Here is a 15,451-nt window from a genome sequence, read left to right as displayed (position 1 = left end):
TATGTGTACAGTCAGTGCATGCGAAAGAGTTTCAGTGTTCAAATTTATTTATAAAGCCCTTCTTACGTCAGCTGATATCTCAAAGTGCTGTACAGAAACCCAGCCTAAAACCCCAAACAGCAAGCAATGCAGGTGTAGAAGCACGGTGGCTAGGAAAAAACTCCCTAAAAAGGCCAGAACCTAGGAAGAAACCTAGAGAGGAACCAGGCTATGAGGGGTGGCCAGTCTTCTTCTGGCTGTGCCGGGTGGAGATTATAACAGAACATGGCCACAATGTTCAAATGTTCATATAATAATAATAATCACAGTGGTTGTCGAGGGTGCAACAGGTCAGCACCTCAGGAATAAATGTCAGTTGGCTTTTCATAGCCGATCATTTAGAGTATCTCTACTGCTCCTGCTGTCTCTAGAGAGTTGAAAACAGCAGGTCTGGGACAGGTAGCACATCTGGGTTCAACTCTGAATCTCCATCAGTGTGTGGAAGTATGTATGTGTTAGATAGATTATGAGGACGTATCTTTGTGTGCATATGTGCGTTTGAAGCACACATTCTCTCGGGAGTTTAGAGAGTCTGCCCAGCTACAGGAGGAAGTGCTCTGGTGTTCTGCTCCAATCACAGGCCTAGGTTCTAGTCAGGTGACCTGTGTTCTAGTCAGGTGACTTGGGCAGCACTCAAGTGTTGTGAGTCAGATTAAAACAACCTTAATGAGGCCCACAGTCATTCAGTTCAACCAGCCAGTCAGTCAGTCAGTCTAACCAGCTGCCTGGCCCTGAAAGTGGAGGGGAAGGGGATGAAAGGAAAGAGGCAGCCCCCAATGAAGAAAAACGGCCATGATAAGAATCAGGGACATATGGAGATTCCATGATAGTGTGTTAAGTGAGTGTGTGTGGGAAGTGGGGGGAGTTTAAGGGAAGGAAAACTACAAAATAAGACAAATTAAAAACTTTGTATAAATAAAAACACACTGATAGATATATTTAAGGTTAAACCGAAATGGAAGACAATAGGGCCATGGTCAGAAATGTGTTTGGAGGAGATACAACTTTTATGCAATACAAAAAGCCATTAAAACAAAGAGTGAGGTACAACATTACAGCAGGGATGTCAAACACATTTTGTTTCAGGGGCCGCATCCGGTCTTCAATGAGGGCCGGAAGGCCACACTGAAACTTCCTCGCCATCAAAATTTGCAAAAGATAGTCCTTTTTTCTGATGTTCCCTGACTCTCCAGATGTCATTTAGGTGATTATTAGCGAGCTGGACATAAACTGAATGACTGCAGGTGCATTATCCTTTTTACACAGTTTGAATTTGGTTTTAGTCATTTTAAAGTATAGAGTTCTTTATTTACTCAAACCACTGGCCTGCAGGCCATATGTTTGATACCCCTAAACTAAAGTGAATACAGCCAGATATACCAACAGTCTCACTACTGAGAGTGGTATAACCTATTCCAATGGACACCTGCTGTATTTTGTCTTCTTTTTATGCTACATTCCCCAATCTCTACCTAAAACCTTGTGCCCACACAGATCAGACAGAGTGCCTCAGCCTGCCTCCCCCCATCCTTATATCCCCTATACCCAGTCCAGATGGCCTCCCATACAGTAGTATGCTAAACCCTAAAGGCTCAGACAAGCCACAACTGTCATTAAGAACAAACAGCATACCGAATTAGACCTTTCAAGACACAGAACCTGAAGACATATACCTAAGAGCTAGTGAATGTCTTGCAGCCAGAAGCCACAAGACAATGTCTCTCATCCTAAACTGCTAGTACCACCATTCATCGGACCTTGCTTGATTGACTTCACTAATAGACAGAATACATAAGACAGTCATACTATCTTCTTGTGTCTGAACCCCTCTGGCAGAGTGTAGCATTGTGGGGTTTCTCCAGAGCCCACCTGCTCACAGTTGCTCTTCTGTCTGTCTGGTACACACGGATCTGATGGCAGCTGGCAGGCCACGGCGGACATTTTGATGTGGAACAGAGAGGCCTTCTCTAGGCCTTATCAGTCAGAAGGAGGTCAGAAATAGATAGCAGAATGAAGGAGCTGTTGTATGTGAGGCTAGTTAGCACCAGGCTCTCTGTGTTTAACAGACAACTCTTTTTAGAATCAATACAGCCAGGCGAGCGAGAGAGCATGAAAGAGGAAGAAAGAGAGAGAGGGGGAGAAGGAGAGCGACATCTGACTAAGCTAAACCTACTACCCCACACCACAGGACACATCGAACACGCATGACTGATGAACTGACAGTGACATGGACGTGTGTGCATTCCTGTGTAGACCTATGACTCACAGCCATCTACTGGTCTCCTTCTTGGTTTAGATAGAATAACTCGGAAAAGACTCCTGCATGTCTAGCTAACCCTCTTTAAGGGTAGAGCTGCAGCCCCATTTTGAAAGACCTAAAAGCCAGCAGAGCACACTTCTTCTCTACACACTACATAGACATAATACTGTAATGTCTTCTTCAGACCCAATGAAACAATGCAAGCCTTGCAAAATAGCATTGTGGACTTCAAAGTTGTATCTGTGAAGAAAGTATCCAGTGAGCTGTCAAACCCACACACAGGAAATAGTGTTTTCACAGAAAAGCACTCAAAAAGATCAGTGCTGTCAGTCTCTGGGAGCTAGAATGGCTGTCTATTTACACCATTGTCTGAATGTATTAGTCATTGGGCCGCCCTATAACAGAGCATGAACACATACTGAGTGCATTGTATAACAATCTGTCTCTTCACAGGGGACATAAAGATGCTTATGGTTTGGAAATTGATGAGTCTGAAGGCGATCAGGACAAACAAGCAGCTGGTGCTTGTGATGATTTTATTTTGTTGGAGGCACGCAAGCGAAGAACAACGCTTAGCCCTTATTGATCAGGTCTCAACTCCCTTCACTGCGTCTTAATTTTCCTATCATCTGGGGGAGGGGTGGGTGGGCATGGTGTACTGGGGGCTAGCTGGAAGAACCAACGCTAGCTTAATAATCAGGGGGACGGGGCCTCCCGGGTGGCGCAGTGGTTAAGGGCGCTGTACTGCAGCGCCAGCTGTGCCATCAGAGTCCCTGGGTTCGCGCCCAGGCTCTGTCGTAACCGGCCGCGACCGGGAGGTCCGTGGGGCGACGCACAATTGGCCTAGCGTCGTGGGTTGTGTATCGGAGGACGCATGACTTTCAACCTTCGTCTCTCCCGAGCCCGTACGGGAGTTGTAGCGATGAGACAAGATAGTAGCTACTACAACAATTGGATACCACGAAATTGGGGAGAAAAAGGGGTAAAAATTCAAAAATAAATAATAATAATAATAATCAGGGGGACAAGTTAAAAGGGGGGAGGAGGTAAATGGACAAGATCTAAACGAGGGGGTAAAGTTGCCACCCAGTCACATCATGGCCATAAGCTGCCAATTAGACATGCGTGGCTGAGAGGCAGAGGAGAGAGGTGGATCGCTGTATGTTTTCAGTTTTTTCCACCTTTCATAGCAAGCTGCCAGGGGGCTAAGCATTAGGCAGAGCCCCTGTGCTTGGGTGGCCGGGCTCTGGGAAGGAAAGGACAACTGCAGTCTCTCTATTAAACTGGTTAGGGAGAGTCGAGCCAGCGTTTCAGTATGCAGTAGCAGTGACTTCATCTGGGTAGAATGTCGGTATGTTTATGAAGGATCTACACCTGGGGCAGGTAATGAGGGGAAACTAGGTGTTAACCACAAACAGTGTTTTAATTAGGTGGTAGCTAATGCCATGGACTGGTGTGCCTGACATTACTGTGAGAAGCAGCAATCCAGTGTTAAATTTACACTTTCCAGCAGGGATGATGGTTTGAATCAGCAGAGAATGGAAATGAAAGTCAGGTGAAAAACCAGGCCTTACTTCTTGCCAGGCTTCTAGTACGTTTAAGCTACTGTAAGTAAGTGTAGGTGCCCACTACAAACTACATGGACACTGCACCGCATCACACCTCCCACAATGGACCATAACCCTGTTCCTCACTCGCTCTCTCATCGTTGTCCTCTCTCATCTCTTGTAGACCTAGGGCAGATGGAGAAGGAGGTGGTGGAGTGCATTTCAATTAAACAGGTGTGCCTTGTTAAAAGTTAATTTGTGGAATTTCTTTGCTTCTTAATGCGTTTGAGCCAGCTCAAATAAGCAATCAGACTCATTCGACATCTTTCTCTGTGTCCAAAATGGAACTTCAGATTGACATTGCATCAAACAGTGTGGGGTTTGGCGGTATCCAGATTTTCATATCGTCATTTTCTGTCACCCCGGGATTTACTGTTTATCAGCTTGGTACAGTTGTGCTTCAGTTGCACTTCTAAACTCAGATGAGAATTCACGAACGGCATTCTATCAGCTGACAGCACTCTGACTGATGTGTAGCTACTTTTCTCCTCTCAGTGAAGCCATACCATTTTTCTCTAGTAAAATGCAAGATTAACTTTAAGCAAAACATTAGGAAACATGCCTGGCTACATTCTTTATATGACAGGCCTAAACATTAGAAATATGACGGCAATGCATCGTTTCGCAAAAAAGACCTTGCTTTTTCATTGTACGCTCATTTACTTGTGTGGCTGGCAGTCAAATAGCGTTACACTTCTGTTGTCATCTGATGAAAATTAATACATTTTCTGAATGTGTTGCACTAATGTATTTTCTGTTAAGGAAAACTATAGTTGCACATCCCTGATCACTCTATAGAAGCAAAAAAACACTTGACTTTCAATATAAAACACAACACTGTCAATACAGAGCTGGACTCACTTGCTCCCGATTTCTCCCGTTGTGCTATTTACAAACACCTGACTGGCTCAACTGTTCTGGGTAACTACGTAAGCTTCATAATGTAAAATAATGTGACGGGTGAAATGAGAACGCAATCTATTTTATCTCCTATATCCATTGCACAAGTTGGGAAAAAAAGATGTATTGAAATGTATTGAAAAACTTCAAAGAAATAATGTCAACGGTATTGAATAACCATCCCGTGGCTATTTCCAAATACCCCGGTATACACAGTACACCGCTCAAGCCACCAACTTCTCGTCATTCCATGATGACTTCTGCCATTTTCCTACTTCCTCACGCCTGACTAACATCCACCAGCTCTCTACAGCAAAGCTGATGACCAAGCAAACAATATCAAGTTCCTTGAAAATAACCATGTCAGACTAACTAGAATTAACTGAACCGTTGACCAGTTGTAGAATGGACTAGACAGTTATTATGAGGGTTTATAATTGGGTTTAAAAAATGTACCCCCACGGGGGAAATGCTACTTACTCATTGACTGACAGTGTGCGTAAGATGTTTTTAGGACTAGAGGGTGTGAGACATGCATGCAGAATGGCCCATTACAACTCCTGCTGGGTCTTACCCTCTAAACAAAAACACCTTTGATTATGAGATTCTCTCTCTCTGTGTCAAGTTGGCTGGATGTCCTTTGGGTGGTGGACCATTGTTGATACACACAAGAAACTAGTCAGCATGAAAAACCCATCAGCGTTGCAGTTCTTGACACAAACTGGTGTGCCTGGCACCTACTTCCATATCCCTTTCAAAGGCACTTAAATCTTTTGTCTTGCCCATTCACCCTATGAATGGCACACATACACAATCCATGTCTCAATTGTCTCAAGACTTTAAAAAAACCTTATTTAACCTGTCTCCTCCCCTTCATCTACACTGAAGTGAATTTAACAAGTGACATCAATAAGGGATCATCATAGCTTTCACCTGGACTGTCTGTCATTTTCTTAATGTGTTGCATACTCAGTGTAGTTTGTGCTTCACTGGTTGCCCTTTTCTTGTGGCAAAAGGTCACAAATATTCCTGCTGTGATTGCACACTGTGGTATTTCACCTAATAGACATGGGAGTTTATCAAAATTTAATTTGTTTTCTTTGTGGGTCTGTGTAATCTGAGGGATATCTCTCTCCCCACCACAACAGCTGCTGTCCACATAGCTACAAAAAAGGCACACAGCTGCCATTAGCACGTCTGAATATGATGGCCAATCAAAAAGGGCTGTAGTTCGAATATACACATGCAGATCCTAACACAAACAGCTGTGGATCAAAACATATGCAAACCCCAAACACACTAAGACTGAGGCACTAAATGAATGTGGGATATGGGAAACTCTCTATTTTAATGACAGAGTAGGCTTAATCCACCGGCAGCCTTCATGACGTTGGCAGTCCCTAAACAATATGATTTGATGTGACATTTCTTTACGCCCGGTTATTTATATATAGCAAATTGTTTATGTGCCAGTCCCCAGATCTAAGAAGACATTGTAGCTAGCTACTCATGGTGAAATGATTTCATATAAAACAAGTTGATTCAGCCAAGGGTATCATCTGCTCTCAAGAGAAAATGGCTGCTACAGAATGTATGTTTTTAGATTTATGTACAGAGAATATCTGCTACAGTCCCTAAAAGGAAGACAACCTGTCAGCACACACCCAAATGCAGAGTGGATGGTTTTAGACAGAATCAAGATAATGACACACTACAGAAAACTCTTGGTTGTATCTTGATGTTGACATTCTGTGGATTCCTGGAGAGAGGAAGGGCCTGTATCTAGCGATGTGTGGGTAAAATCACCGGTGAAGCCAATGCAGAAGAAAAGGCATATTACAACCTGTGTTGTGATAATTGCTTTGTTTGCTCTATAACCTGTTAGTTCATATGCCTGGACACCGTGAAATATAGGCCTAAAGGCCGAGACAATAAGAAAACAGTGGCAGAATAAATTCAACCACAAATTTCTTTCAGCATAAAACTGGAGAGCAACATCTGTCCGGTGAAGTCCACAAAACATATTGCATGTAACAAACAGTTACATGCCCTAGGCATGGTCAAGCAAAGTAATGTTTATGACAAATTTTCAGACTACTAATCAACTATTGATTTAGAACCATGGAGTTACCGCAAGTCGCAAAGAAAACGGGAGCTGCTTCCACTATTCCAGCACCATTTCGACATCTAAATCACCTATGCTTAGTCTAATACAATGACAACTAAAAGATAGCAAAAACGATTTAGTCCCATCAACGTAAGTTAAATATGATGTGGCTGTCCATGGCACTGATTTCTCTGTGTGTGTGTAAGTAGAAAAAACATGTTGACTCACTCTACTTGTAGAGAAATGCCAATACCATCCTCCTCTTTCATGTTGCCTAAACGGTCAATCACTCGGTCATACAGTACACGTATTTTTTATTTTTTTGTCCTAGACTACCTGGCTAAAATACTTGCTCACTAGACTAACTTCCTTTCATGGGCAACGATGTGCCAGGCCAGCTAGCTAACATTAGCATACTATATTTAGCTACATGTTGATCTTCCATCCTCTCAGACCAGGGGGACAATGTATGAGTTTACGGTTGATCAGAATCGTCATTATAATCATTAGCCAGTACGGAGAATTAAGTAAAACCACAAGTCCAAATCCCTATCTCCTTCCATGGCTAATTTAGGAAAGAGACGATTTTAGCCAGCTAGCCACCAGAGGACAACAATGAAATGCAACAAATTAATTTTTGTTTTCTGTCAATAATGACATTTGGCTTATGATTGGTCTGAAGCCAAACCCAAACTGGTTTCCCTTGATAATTTTTTGGGGTGCGCCAGAACCATTCACAGCTGAGCTCACTCAGTTTAGCTCAACGCTAATTGGCTATTATTTGAATCAAGGGAAGCCAAATGCTCGCTGGCTTCCCATGCATTCAATGCTATGGGCGGCAACAATGGCACACTCTTTCTGACCAGACATCAGATAGATACGCTACACAGATAAGCTTTGCCAGCACCATACCACCCTGCATCCCACTGCTGGTTTGCTTCTGAAGCGAAGCAGGGTTGGTCCCTGGATGGGAGACCAGGTACTGCTGGAAGTGGTGTTGGAGGGCCAGTAGGAGGCACCCTTTCCTCTGGTCTAAAAAAATATCCTATTACCCTGTGTAGGGTGCTGTCTTTCAGATGGGGTGTTAAATGGTGGACTGACTCTCTGTGGTTGCTAAAGATCCCATGGCATTTAATGTAAGAGTAGGGGTGTTAACCCCGGTGTTCTGGCTAAATTCCCAATCTGACCTTCATACCATCATGGTAACCTAATCATCCCCAGCTTCCAATTGGCTCATTCATCCCTCACCACTGTAACTGTTCCCCAGGTCGTTGCTGTAAATGAGTGTTCTCAGTCAACTTACCTGTTAAAAAAAAACATACTGATACAGAGGGATGCTTTCTCCGGTGAGATACATTCAGCCTCTAGAACATTTTTGAGAGACGAAATAAACATTTTTGGGACACCTGGCTTCCGTTGGCATCAATGAATACACACCACTGTGTATCCTCACTCTGGACCTCTGACATGTCCTCTGATTATTACATGTTTCTATCATACCCTACGGAACAGCTATGTAAAGCTGATGGAGGTCAGCTTTGATCACTGTATATCGACTGACTCAGTTCATCACTAGGCCCCTGTGTGATCTGCACTGATCCAGTCCTGGTCAGCCCGATCATTGTACAGTAGGGTGTAGTAGCGTACACTGTGAATCCATGTTTGTTGGGGTGTTTCCACCCACGGAGGACTCATTTGTCCAAATGTTAGTTTTACAGATGGTTTTATGTCAAATAAGTTTATGTAATTAATTACATATGTCAAATACATAATCTATATAGTGCAATTTATTTGGCTTTGAGTTGGCACTTTTGAGACTATCCCATTGCATATGTGACCAGGCAAGCTAAATCATTATCAAATTGGCTATTTTTCAACCAATTTATTTGACCCAGGTCTAATAGTCTTCTATTAGAATCCATGTGACCAATATAATCAGGCGACAACAGGGTGATGCAAGTCGTCTATTCTGAACAAGTCTGGACATATTCTCTCTTTCTACAAGGTAACAGCAGCTTCAAAACAACAGGATGTGATGTAGGTAGGCTGCTCTTACCACTCTCCAGTGACATGGGGAAGGGGTGACGGTAGCTGGATACTGTAGGCGCAATCTCCTACACATCGAATCCCATGCTGAGCTAGTCGACTGTTATTACAGTGGCATGTCAATTTGCCTATCACGGCATCGGATCTGAGTATACAGTAGGCCTAACTAGAATGCGCAACCGTGCACACCCAGTAGCGCAACGGGAGAAGTTTGTCAGGCACGTATGATAGCCTAAGCATTGGCAGGAAAATGAGGGTCTGGTTTGGCTTACATGTTGTTGACGGATAAATAAACGAACAGTTGGTAAGTCCTAACACAATTAAACACACGAAAAAATCGTAAAGAAAATAAAAGGAACAGTTATATAGGTTGGCCTTTACATCTCAGCGCATTACTAATCCAGACCGCACTGGTCCAACGGTCTATAATTGCAGTTTCTCTTGAGCAGGGAGAAAAATACATGTTTGAGCTAGTTTCCGCCTATTTTGAGTATATAGCCTATATGGAATATGAAAATCCAAACAAACCTTGTATACTTGTCCATAGGTACCATTGCCGACCACTTCCACCAGTTCGAAAATACCAGCTGGGTCCTATAAAATTAAATTATCAAATGGTTAACATTTACCAAATAACTGTTTGTGAGAGAGGGATGGTTTAGTATGGGTCACGTTACAAAACGTTAAATCAGGTGGTTGCGACCGAATTGCCTTACATCCCAGAGCATTGCAAACAAAAGAATGATAGGAACTCAGCCATCTAACGGTATACACAATAAGAACAACACATACTATGTGACACATTTTACCAGGGTTTATCCCATGGTGGCGTCAATAAAATTACAATACAAGGATTTGAACAGCAAATAACACAAATCCGCATAACATGCATTGCACTCACCCGCAAAGAGGCAAGGTCTATGTCCACTAGACTTTTAGCTGGAGACTCGTTCGCCATTTTTCAATAATACATAGAAATTGCAACGTCTATTTTAGTCTCTTCAAGTCAATTGTCTATATGCAATGCCGTAATCTCATAATTGAAATTGTTATCTTATTCCTTGCTAATGTAATGTCGATCCAAAGCGGGGTTTTCTTTGTAAACTACTCCCGTCGTTCTCGAACGGACGCGATTACTCCATATTGCGCTACCACAGTTGGCAGTGAGCTTGCTTCTCTCAATTCTCCGCCCTACCCCTCTCTCGCTCTCAATTCAATTTAAGAGCTTTATCTCTCGTTCTCGCTCTCCCACTCACTCCACTGTAAAGCCTCACCAACACGGGAAGCAGAATCAGTCGGTGTCTGAGAGACAGATAGACCGAGAGAAAAACGCTGCAGGTGCGGGGGGGAGTGGATGGAGAGAATAATAGTGAAGAGCTCCCCCATCAGAAATGAATCCAAACATGCTGAATTTATGTGCCCTGCTGCTAAACTTATAATATTGACTTTTTGAGCATTGTTTTCCTGTAGTCTTCATAAAACCACATCCATGCAAGTACACACTCTTTATTTGACCCTGTGTATGTTAATCCAATTGTATGGGTGGGAGAGGGATTGAAGTAGAGATCAGTGTCACCTTTTGGATTTGTTCATGTTTATGATGGATAAATAAACTGTTTATTATATTACTGTAAGGTGTAACCAAAATGTTAGATAAGGCTTTCGGTCAGTTAACTCATTAGTCCTTAACAATGACAAATAGCCTGTAATTCATAAAAAGAAAGTTTTGTAGCCTTAGTGCAGACAATGTTTACAGTGGTAGATCAGCTAAACTGCAGATCGTACTGAATCAATACATCCTCTCAAAACATTGACTTAACCAACATGGACAAACCTTCTTTATAAATCTATGAAAACACCCTCCATCTTTCTCTGAGGCCTATGCTGTAGGCATCACAATAACCTGGTGAATGTCGCCAACCTCCAGCTCTCTATATCAGATGAAGAGTTAATAAGAGCATGTGAAATAGAAGCAGTGATAAATATTTCACCACTGCTGTCAAACCTGGTATTGTTGTTGGGTTCTATCCCATTGCTTCCTACACCACTGAATAACAGCATACTTTTTTGCAAACTCTTTTCATGTCATACGCAATGGCTGAAATGTCAGTGAGCAGGCTGTTTGTCCAGGCTGTGTCCCAAAGCAAGGTGCTCTTTGTGGGGATCAGTTCCCTACCCATGCCCCATGACTCAACTAAGACAGGCCCATGAAGGCCCCACATTATCCTGTATATAGCAGCAGTCATTGCTGCTGAACAACTAGGTTAGACTTGCTGTCCCACCATCAACATCACAGTACTAAAGTTTGTAAATGTGTTTATCTTGCTGCCATCGTTAAAATGGTTCCACATTTCTCACGGCCACAGCTGTCTTTACAATGTGGCAATGTCACAGTTCTTCTAGCTGCCAGAAATAGGACATGTACATCATTTACTGCTGTACTTACGTCTGACTGCTGGGTATTGTCTGAGCGGGCCGCTGAGGCCCTGGACTGTGAGAAGAAATATATGACAGTTGGAAGTATGTACAATGCATTCGGAAAGTATTCAGAGCCCTTCACTTTTTCCACATTTTGTTACGTTACAGTCTTATTCTAAAATTGATTTTTTTTTTTATCTTCATCAATCTACTCACAAAACCCCATGATGACAAAGTGAAAACTGTTTTTTAGAAATGTTAGCAAATTTATTAAAAATAAAAATTGAGCTCAGGTGCATCCTGTTTCCATTGATCATCCTGTGGTAAATTCAATTGATTGGACATGATTTGGAAAGGCACACACCTGTTTATATAAGGTCCCACATTTGACAGTGCATGTCAGAGCAAAAACCAAGCCATGAGGTCAAAGGAATTGTCCGTAGAGCTCCGAGACAGGATCGTGTCGAGGCACAGATCTGGGGGAAGGGTATCAAAACATTTCTGCAGCATTTAAGGTCCCCAAGAACACAGTGGCATTCTTAAATTGAAGTAGTTTGGAAACACCAAGTCTCTAGAGCTGGCCGCCCGGCCAAACTGAGCAATCGGGGGAGAAAGGCCTTGGTCAGGGAGGTGACCAAGAACCCGATTGTCACGACTTCTACCGAAGTCGTTGCCTCTCCTTGTTCGGGCGGTGCTCGGCGTTCGACGTGACCGGTCTTCTAGCCATCATTGATCCTTTTTTCATTTTCCATTGGTTTTGTCTTGTCTTCCCACACACCTGTTTTCAATCCCATTCATTACCTGTTGTGTATTTAACCCTCTGTTTCCCCTCATGTCTTTGTCAGATTGTTTTATTGTCAGTGTAGTGTGATTGTTGTATAGGTGCGCGTCGGGTCCTCGTACCCATGTTTGTGTGTTTATGTACATTTAGTGTTATGGAGCATACTCCGTGGACTTTATTAAAAGACTAAATTTTTCACTCCATTTGACTCTCCTGCGCCTGACTTCCCTGCCACCTATTACACCTACGCATGACACCGATAGTCACTCTGACAGAGCTCCAGAGTTCCCCTGTGGAGATAGGAGAACCTTCCAGAAGGACAACCATCTCTGCAGCACTCCACCAATCAGGCATTTATGGTAGTGTAGCCAGGCGGAAGCCACTCCTCAGTAAAAGACACATAACAGCCCCCTATGAGTTTGCTGAAAGGCACCTAAAGGACTCTAACCATGAGAAACAAGATTCTCTGGTCTGATGAAATTGAACTCTTTGGCCTGAATGCCAAGCATCACGTCTGGGGGAAATCTGGCACCATCCCTATTGTTAAGCAAGGTGGTGGCAGAATCATGCTGTTGTGATGTTTTTCAGCGGCAGGGACTGGGAGACTAGTCAGGATCAAGGGAAAGATGAATGCAGTAAAGTACAGAGCGATCCTTGATTAAAACCTGCTCCAGAGCACTCAGGACCTCAGACTGGGGTGAAAGTTCACCTTCCAATAGGACAACGACCCAAAGCACACAGTCAAGACAACGCAGGAGTGGCTTCAGGACAAGTCTCTGAGTATATACACTACCGTTCAAAAGTTTGTGGTCACTTAGAAATGTTCTTGTTTTTGAAAGAAAAACACATTTTTGTCCATTAAAATGACATCTATTCATCTATTCAAAACATTTCCTTTTCACCATGTTCTATAGAGCATCAATCACTGCTCTTTTGTTGAATGTGAATTATATTTCTCTGGCATCACATGGCTTTTATGATTAGTTCACCTCAGTCAAAAGGGCCTTATTGTAACATAAGAGCATTTTATTCTGCATCTGCACCGCACTGTAATACCACTCATATTGCAGTCAGTTGTTACTCTATCTCATATACACTGAGTGCACAAAACATTAGAAACACCTTGCTAATATTGAGTTGCATACCCTTTTGCCCTGAGAACAGCCTAAAAACTTGTCAGGGCATGGCCTCTACAAGGTGTCGAAAGTGTTCCACGGGGGATGCTGGCCCATGTTGACTCCAACGCTTCCCACAGTTGTGTCAAGTTGCCTGGATGTCCTTTGGGTGGTGGGCCATTCTTGATACACACAGGAAACTGTTGAGTGTGAACAACCCAGCAGTGTTGCAGTTCTTGACACACTCAAACCAGTGCGCCTGGCACCTACTACCATACCCCGTTCAAAGGCACTTAAATATTTTTTCTTGCCCATTCACCCTCTGAATGGAACACATACACAATCCATGTCTCAGTTGTCTCAAGGCTTGAAAGTCTTTCTTTAACCTGTCTCCTCCCCTTGATCTACACCAGCAGTAGGCAACCCTGTTCCTGGAGTGCCACAGATACTACAGGATTTTGTTCCAAATAGGCACCACACCTGACCAACTGAGCTAATTGATCAGTTCAGTGATTGCCTAAATTCAAGGTCTTCTAGGTCTTCTAGGTCGGTTAAATAAAAAACATGACTAGGGTTGCCTAACCCTGATCTTGACTGATTGAAGTGGATTTAACTGGTGACATCAATAAGGGATCATAGCATTTACCTGGATTCACTTGGTCTGTGTCATGGAAAGAGCAGGTGTTCTTAATGTTTTGTACACTCAGTGTATGTAATGTACCTTTCTTTAATGCCAACACCCTATACATTACAATCAAATCAAATGTATTTATATAGCCCTTCTTACATCAGCTGATATCTCAAAGTGCTGTACAGAAACCCAGCCTAAAACCCCAAACAGCAAGCAATGCAGGTGTAGAAGCACGGTGGCTTGGAAGACCTCCCTAGAAAGGCCAAAACCTAGGAAGAAACCTATAGAGGAACCAGGCTATGAGGGGTGGCCAGTCCTCTTCTGGCTGTGCCGGGTGGAGATTATAACAGAACATGGCCAAGATGTTCAAATGTTCATAGATGACCAGAATGGTCAACAGTAGTTGTCGAGGGTGCAGCAAGTCAGCACCTCAGGAGTAAATGTCAGTTGGCTTTTCATAGCCGATCATTTAGAGTATCTCTACCGCTCCTGCTGTCTCTAGAGAGTTTAAAACAGCAGGTCTGGGACAAGTAGCACGTCCGGTGAACAGGTCAGGGTTCAATGATGTCACTTTCCAAATTGCATTCCCTCACAGAATCTAATTTGGCAATATGGGAAGTTAACAGTTCCTTGGTTCCTAAACATTTCCTCATAACTCAGTCTGTGTGATTTCTCTCATGTAAGCAGATCCAAATATGCCCAAAACAAAATCTCTCCTTAACCATTGCAGTCTATAAAAATAGAGTAAAGTTAAATATTTGAGCATCCAAACAGAATATTTAAATATTGTCTGTCCTAACAACCTCATACCTCCCCCTACACTAGAGCTGGTTGGGTAAACAGAAGAGATTCACCTCAGGGTGTGTGAGTAGGAGGTGCTGTGTGGGTGAGTGAGTGAGTGATTGAGTGAGTGAGTGAGTGAGTGAGTGTCTCAGGAGCGCAAAAGTGGAAAACAAGAGCAGACACATTGAAGAGGGAGGTAAAGACTTGGAAGTGCAAATGAAAGGACACTCGAAGCAGAGCCATTCAATTCTTCCTGTTTATTCAGTATTACAGTTAACCACCTTTACAACCTGTGGTGTCTGATAACTGTCACACTGTGCTTGTACACACACGCACAAACACTGCTTCCTCCTCCGGCCACAAAACCGTTTGCATACAATATATAGGCGTTACAATGTTTGTTCAGGACCCATCCAGCTACCACTACACTCCAGACACAATCACACACTTTCACAGAGGGGTTTTATGAGCAGGTGAACGATATGAAGAGTTTTTCGTGGCCCTTTACCCCATAATATACACTAGAGACAAGGATAACATTTTTGACACCCTTCTAAACAAATGCAACCCATCTTTTACTCCTGCTGAGTAGACAGTACCTCAGTTACTCTGGTCTAGAAAACAATGTTGTGACCATACTCAAACAACTATGCAAATACTCCTCGTGTCTGCGTTGTAATTCCGGTACAACCCAGTTACACAACTAGTTCCATATGTGTATGGTGTTTGAGGGGAGAATATACAGGAGGGGAGAATATACAGAA

General features: G+C 43.0%; 1 protein-coding gene across 13 annotated transcripts in view; it reads right to left on the bottom strand.

The window, feature by feature from the left end:
* The window catches only part of LOC110501750 (mitogen-activated protein kinase kinase kinase kinase 4), a 97,184-nt gene extending 86,866 nt beyond the window's left edge, over positions 1 to 10,318 (bottom strand). For 12 of the 13 annotated variants that reach the window (XM_021579507.3, XM_036959110.2, XM_021579510.3 and 9 more), the window contains exons 1-2: positions 9,861 to 10,299; positions 9,488 to 9,553 (exon numbers count right to left, since the gene is read on the bottom strand). In XM_021579507.3, coding sequence (XP_021435182.2) covers positions 9,488 to 9,553; positions 9,861 to 9,917 — 123 coding nt within the window. In that variant the 5' untranslated portion in view covers positions 9,918 to 10,299. Of the gene's footprint in view, positions 1 to 9,487; positions 9,554 to 9,860 lie in introns of all 13 variants that reach the window. The other variant, XM_021579513.3, reaches the window with a different exon arrangement.
* Positions 10,319 to 15,451: the final 5,133 nt, after the last annotated feature.

This window comes from Oncorhynchus mykiss, chromosome 22, assembly GCF_057628025.1.
Source record: "Oncorhynchus mykiss isolate SJ-2025 chromosome 22, ASM5762802v1, whole genome shotgun sequence".
Lineage (NCBI taxonomy): Eukaryota > Metazoa > Chordata > Actinopteri > Salmoniformes > Salmonidae > Oncorhynchus > Oncorhynchus mykiss.
This window is presented reverse-complemented; position numbering and strand designations above follow the sequence as displayed.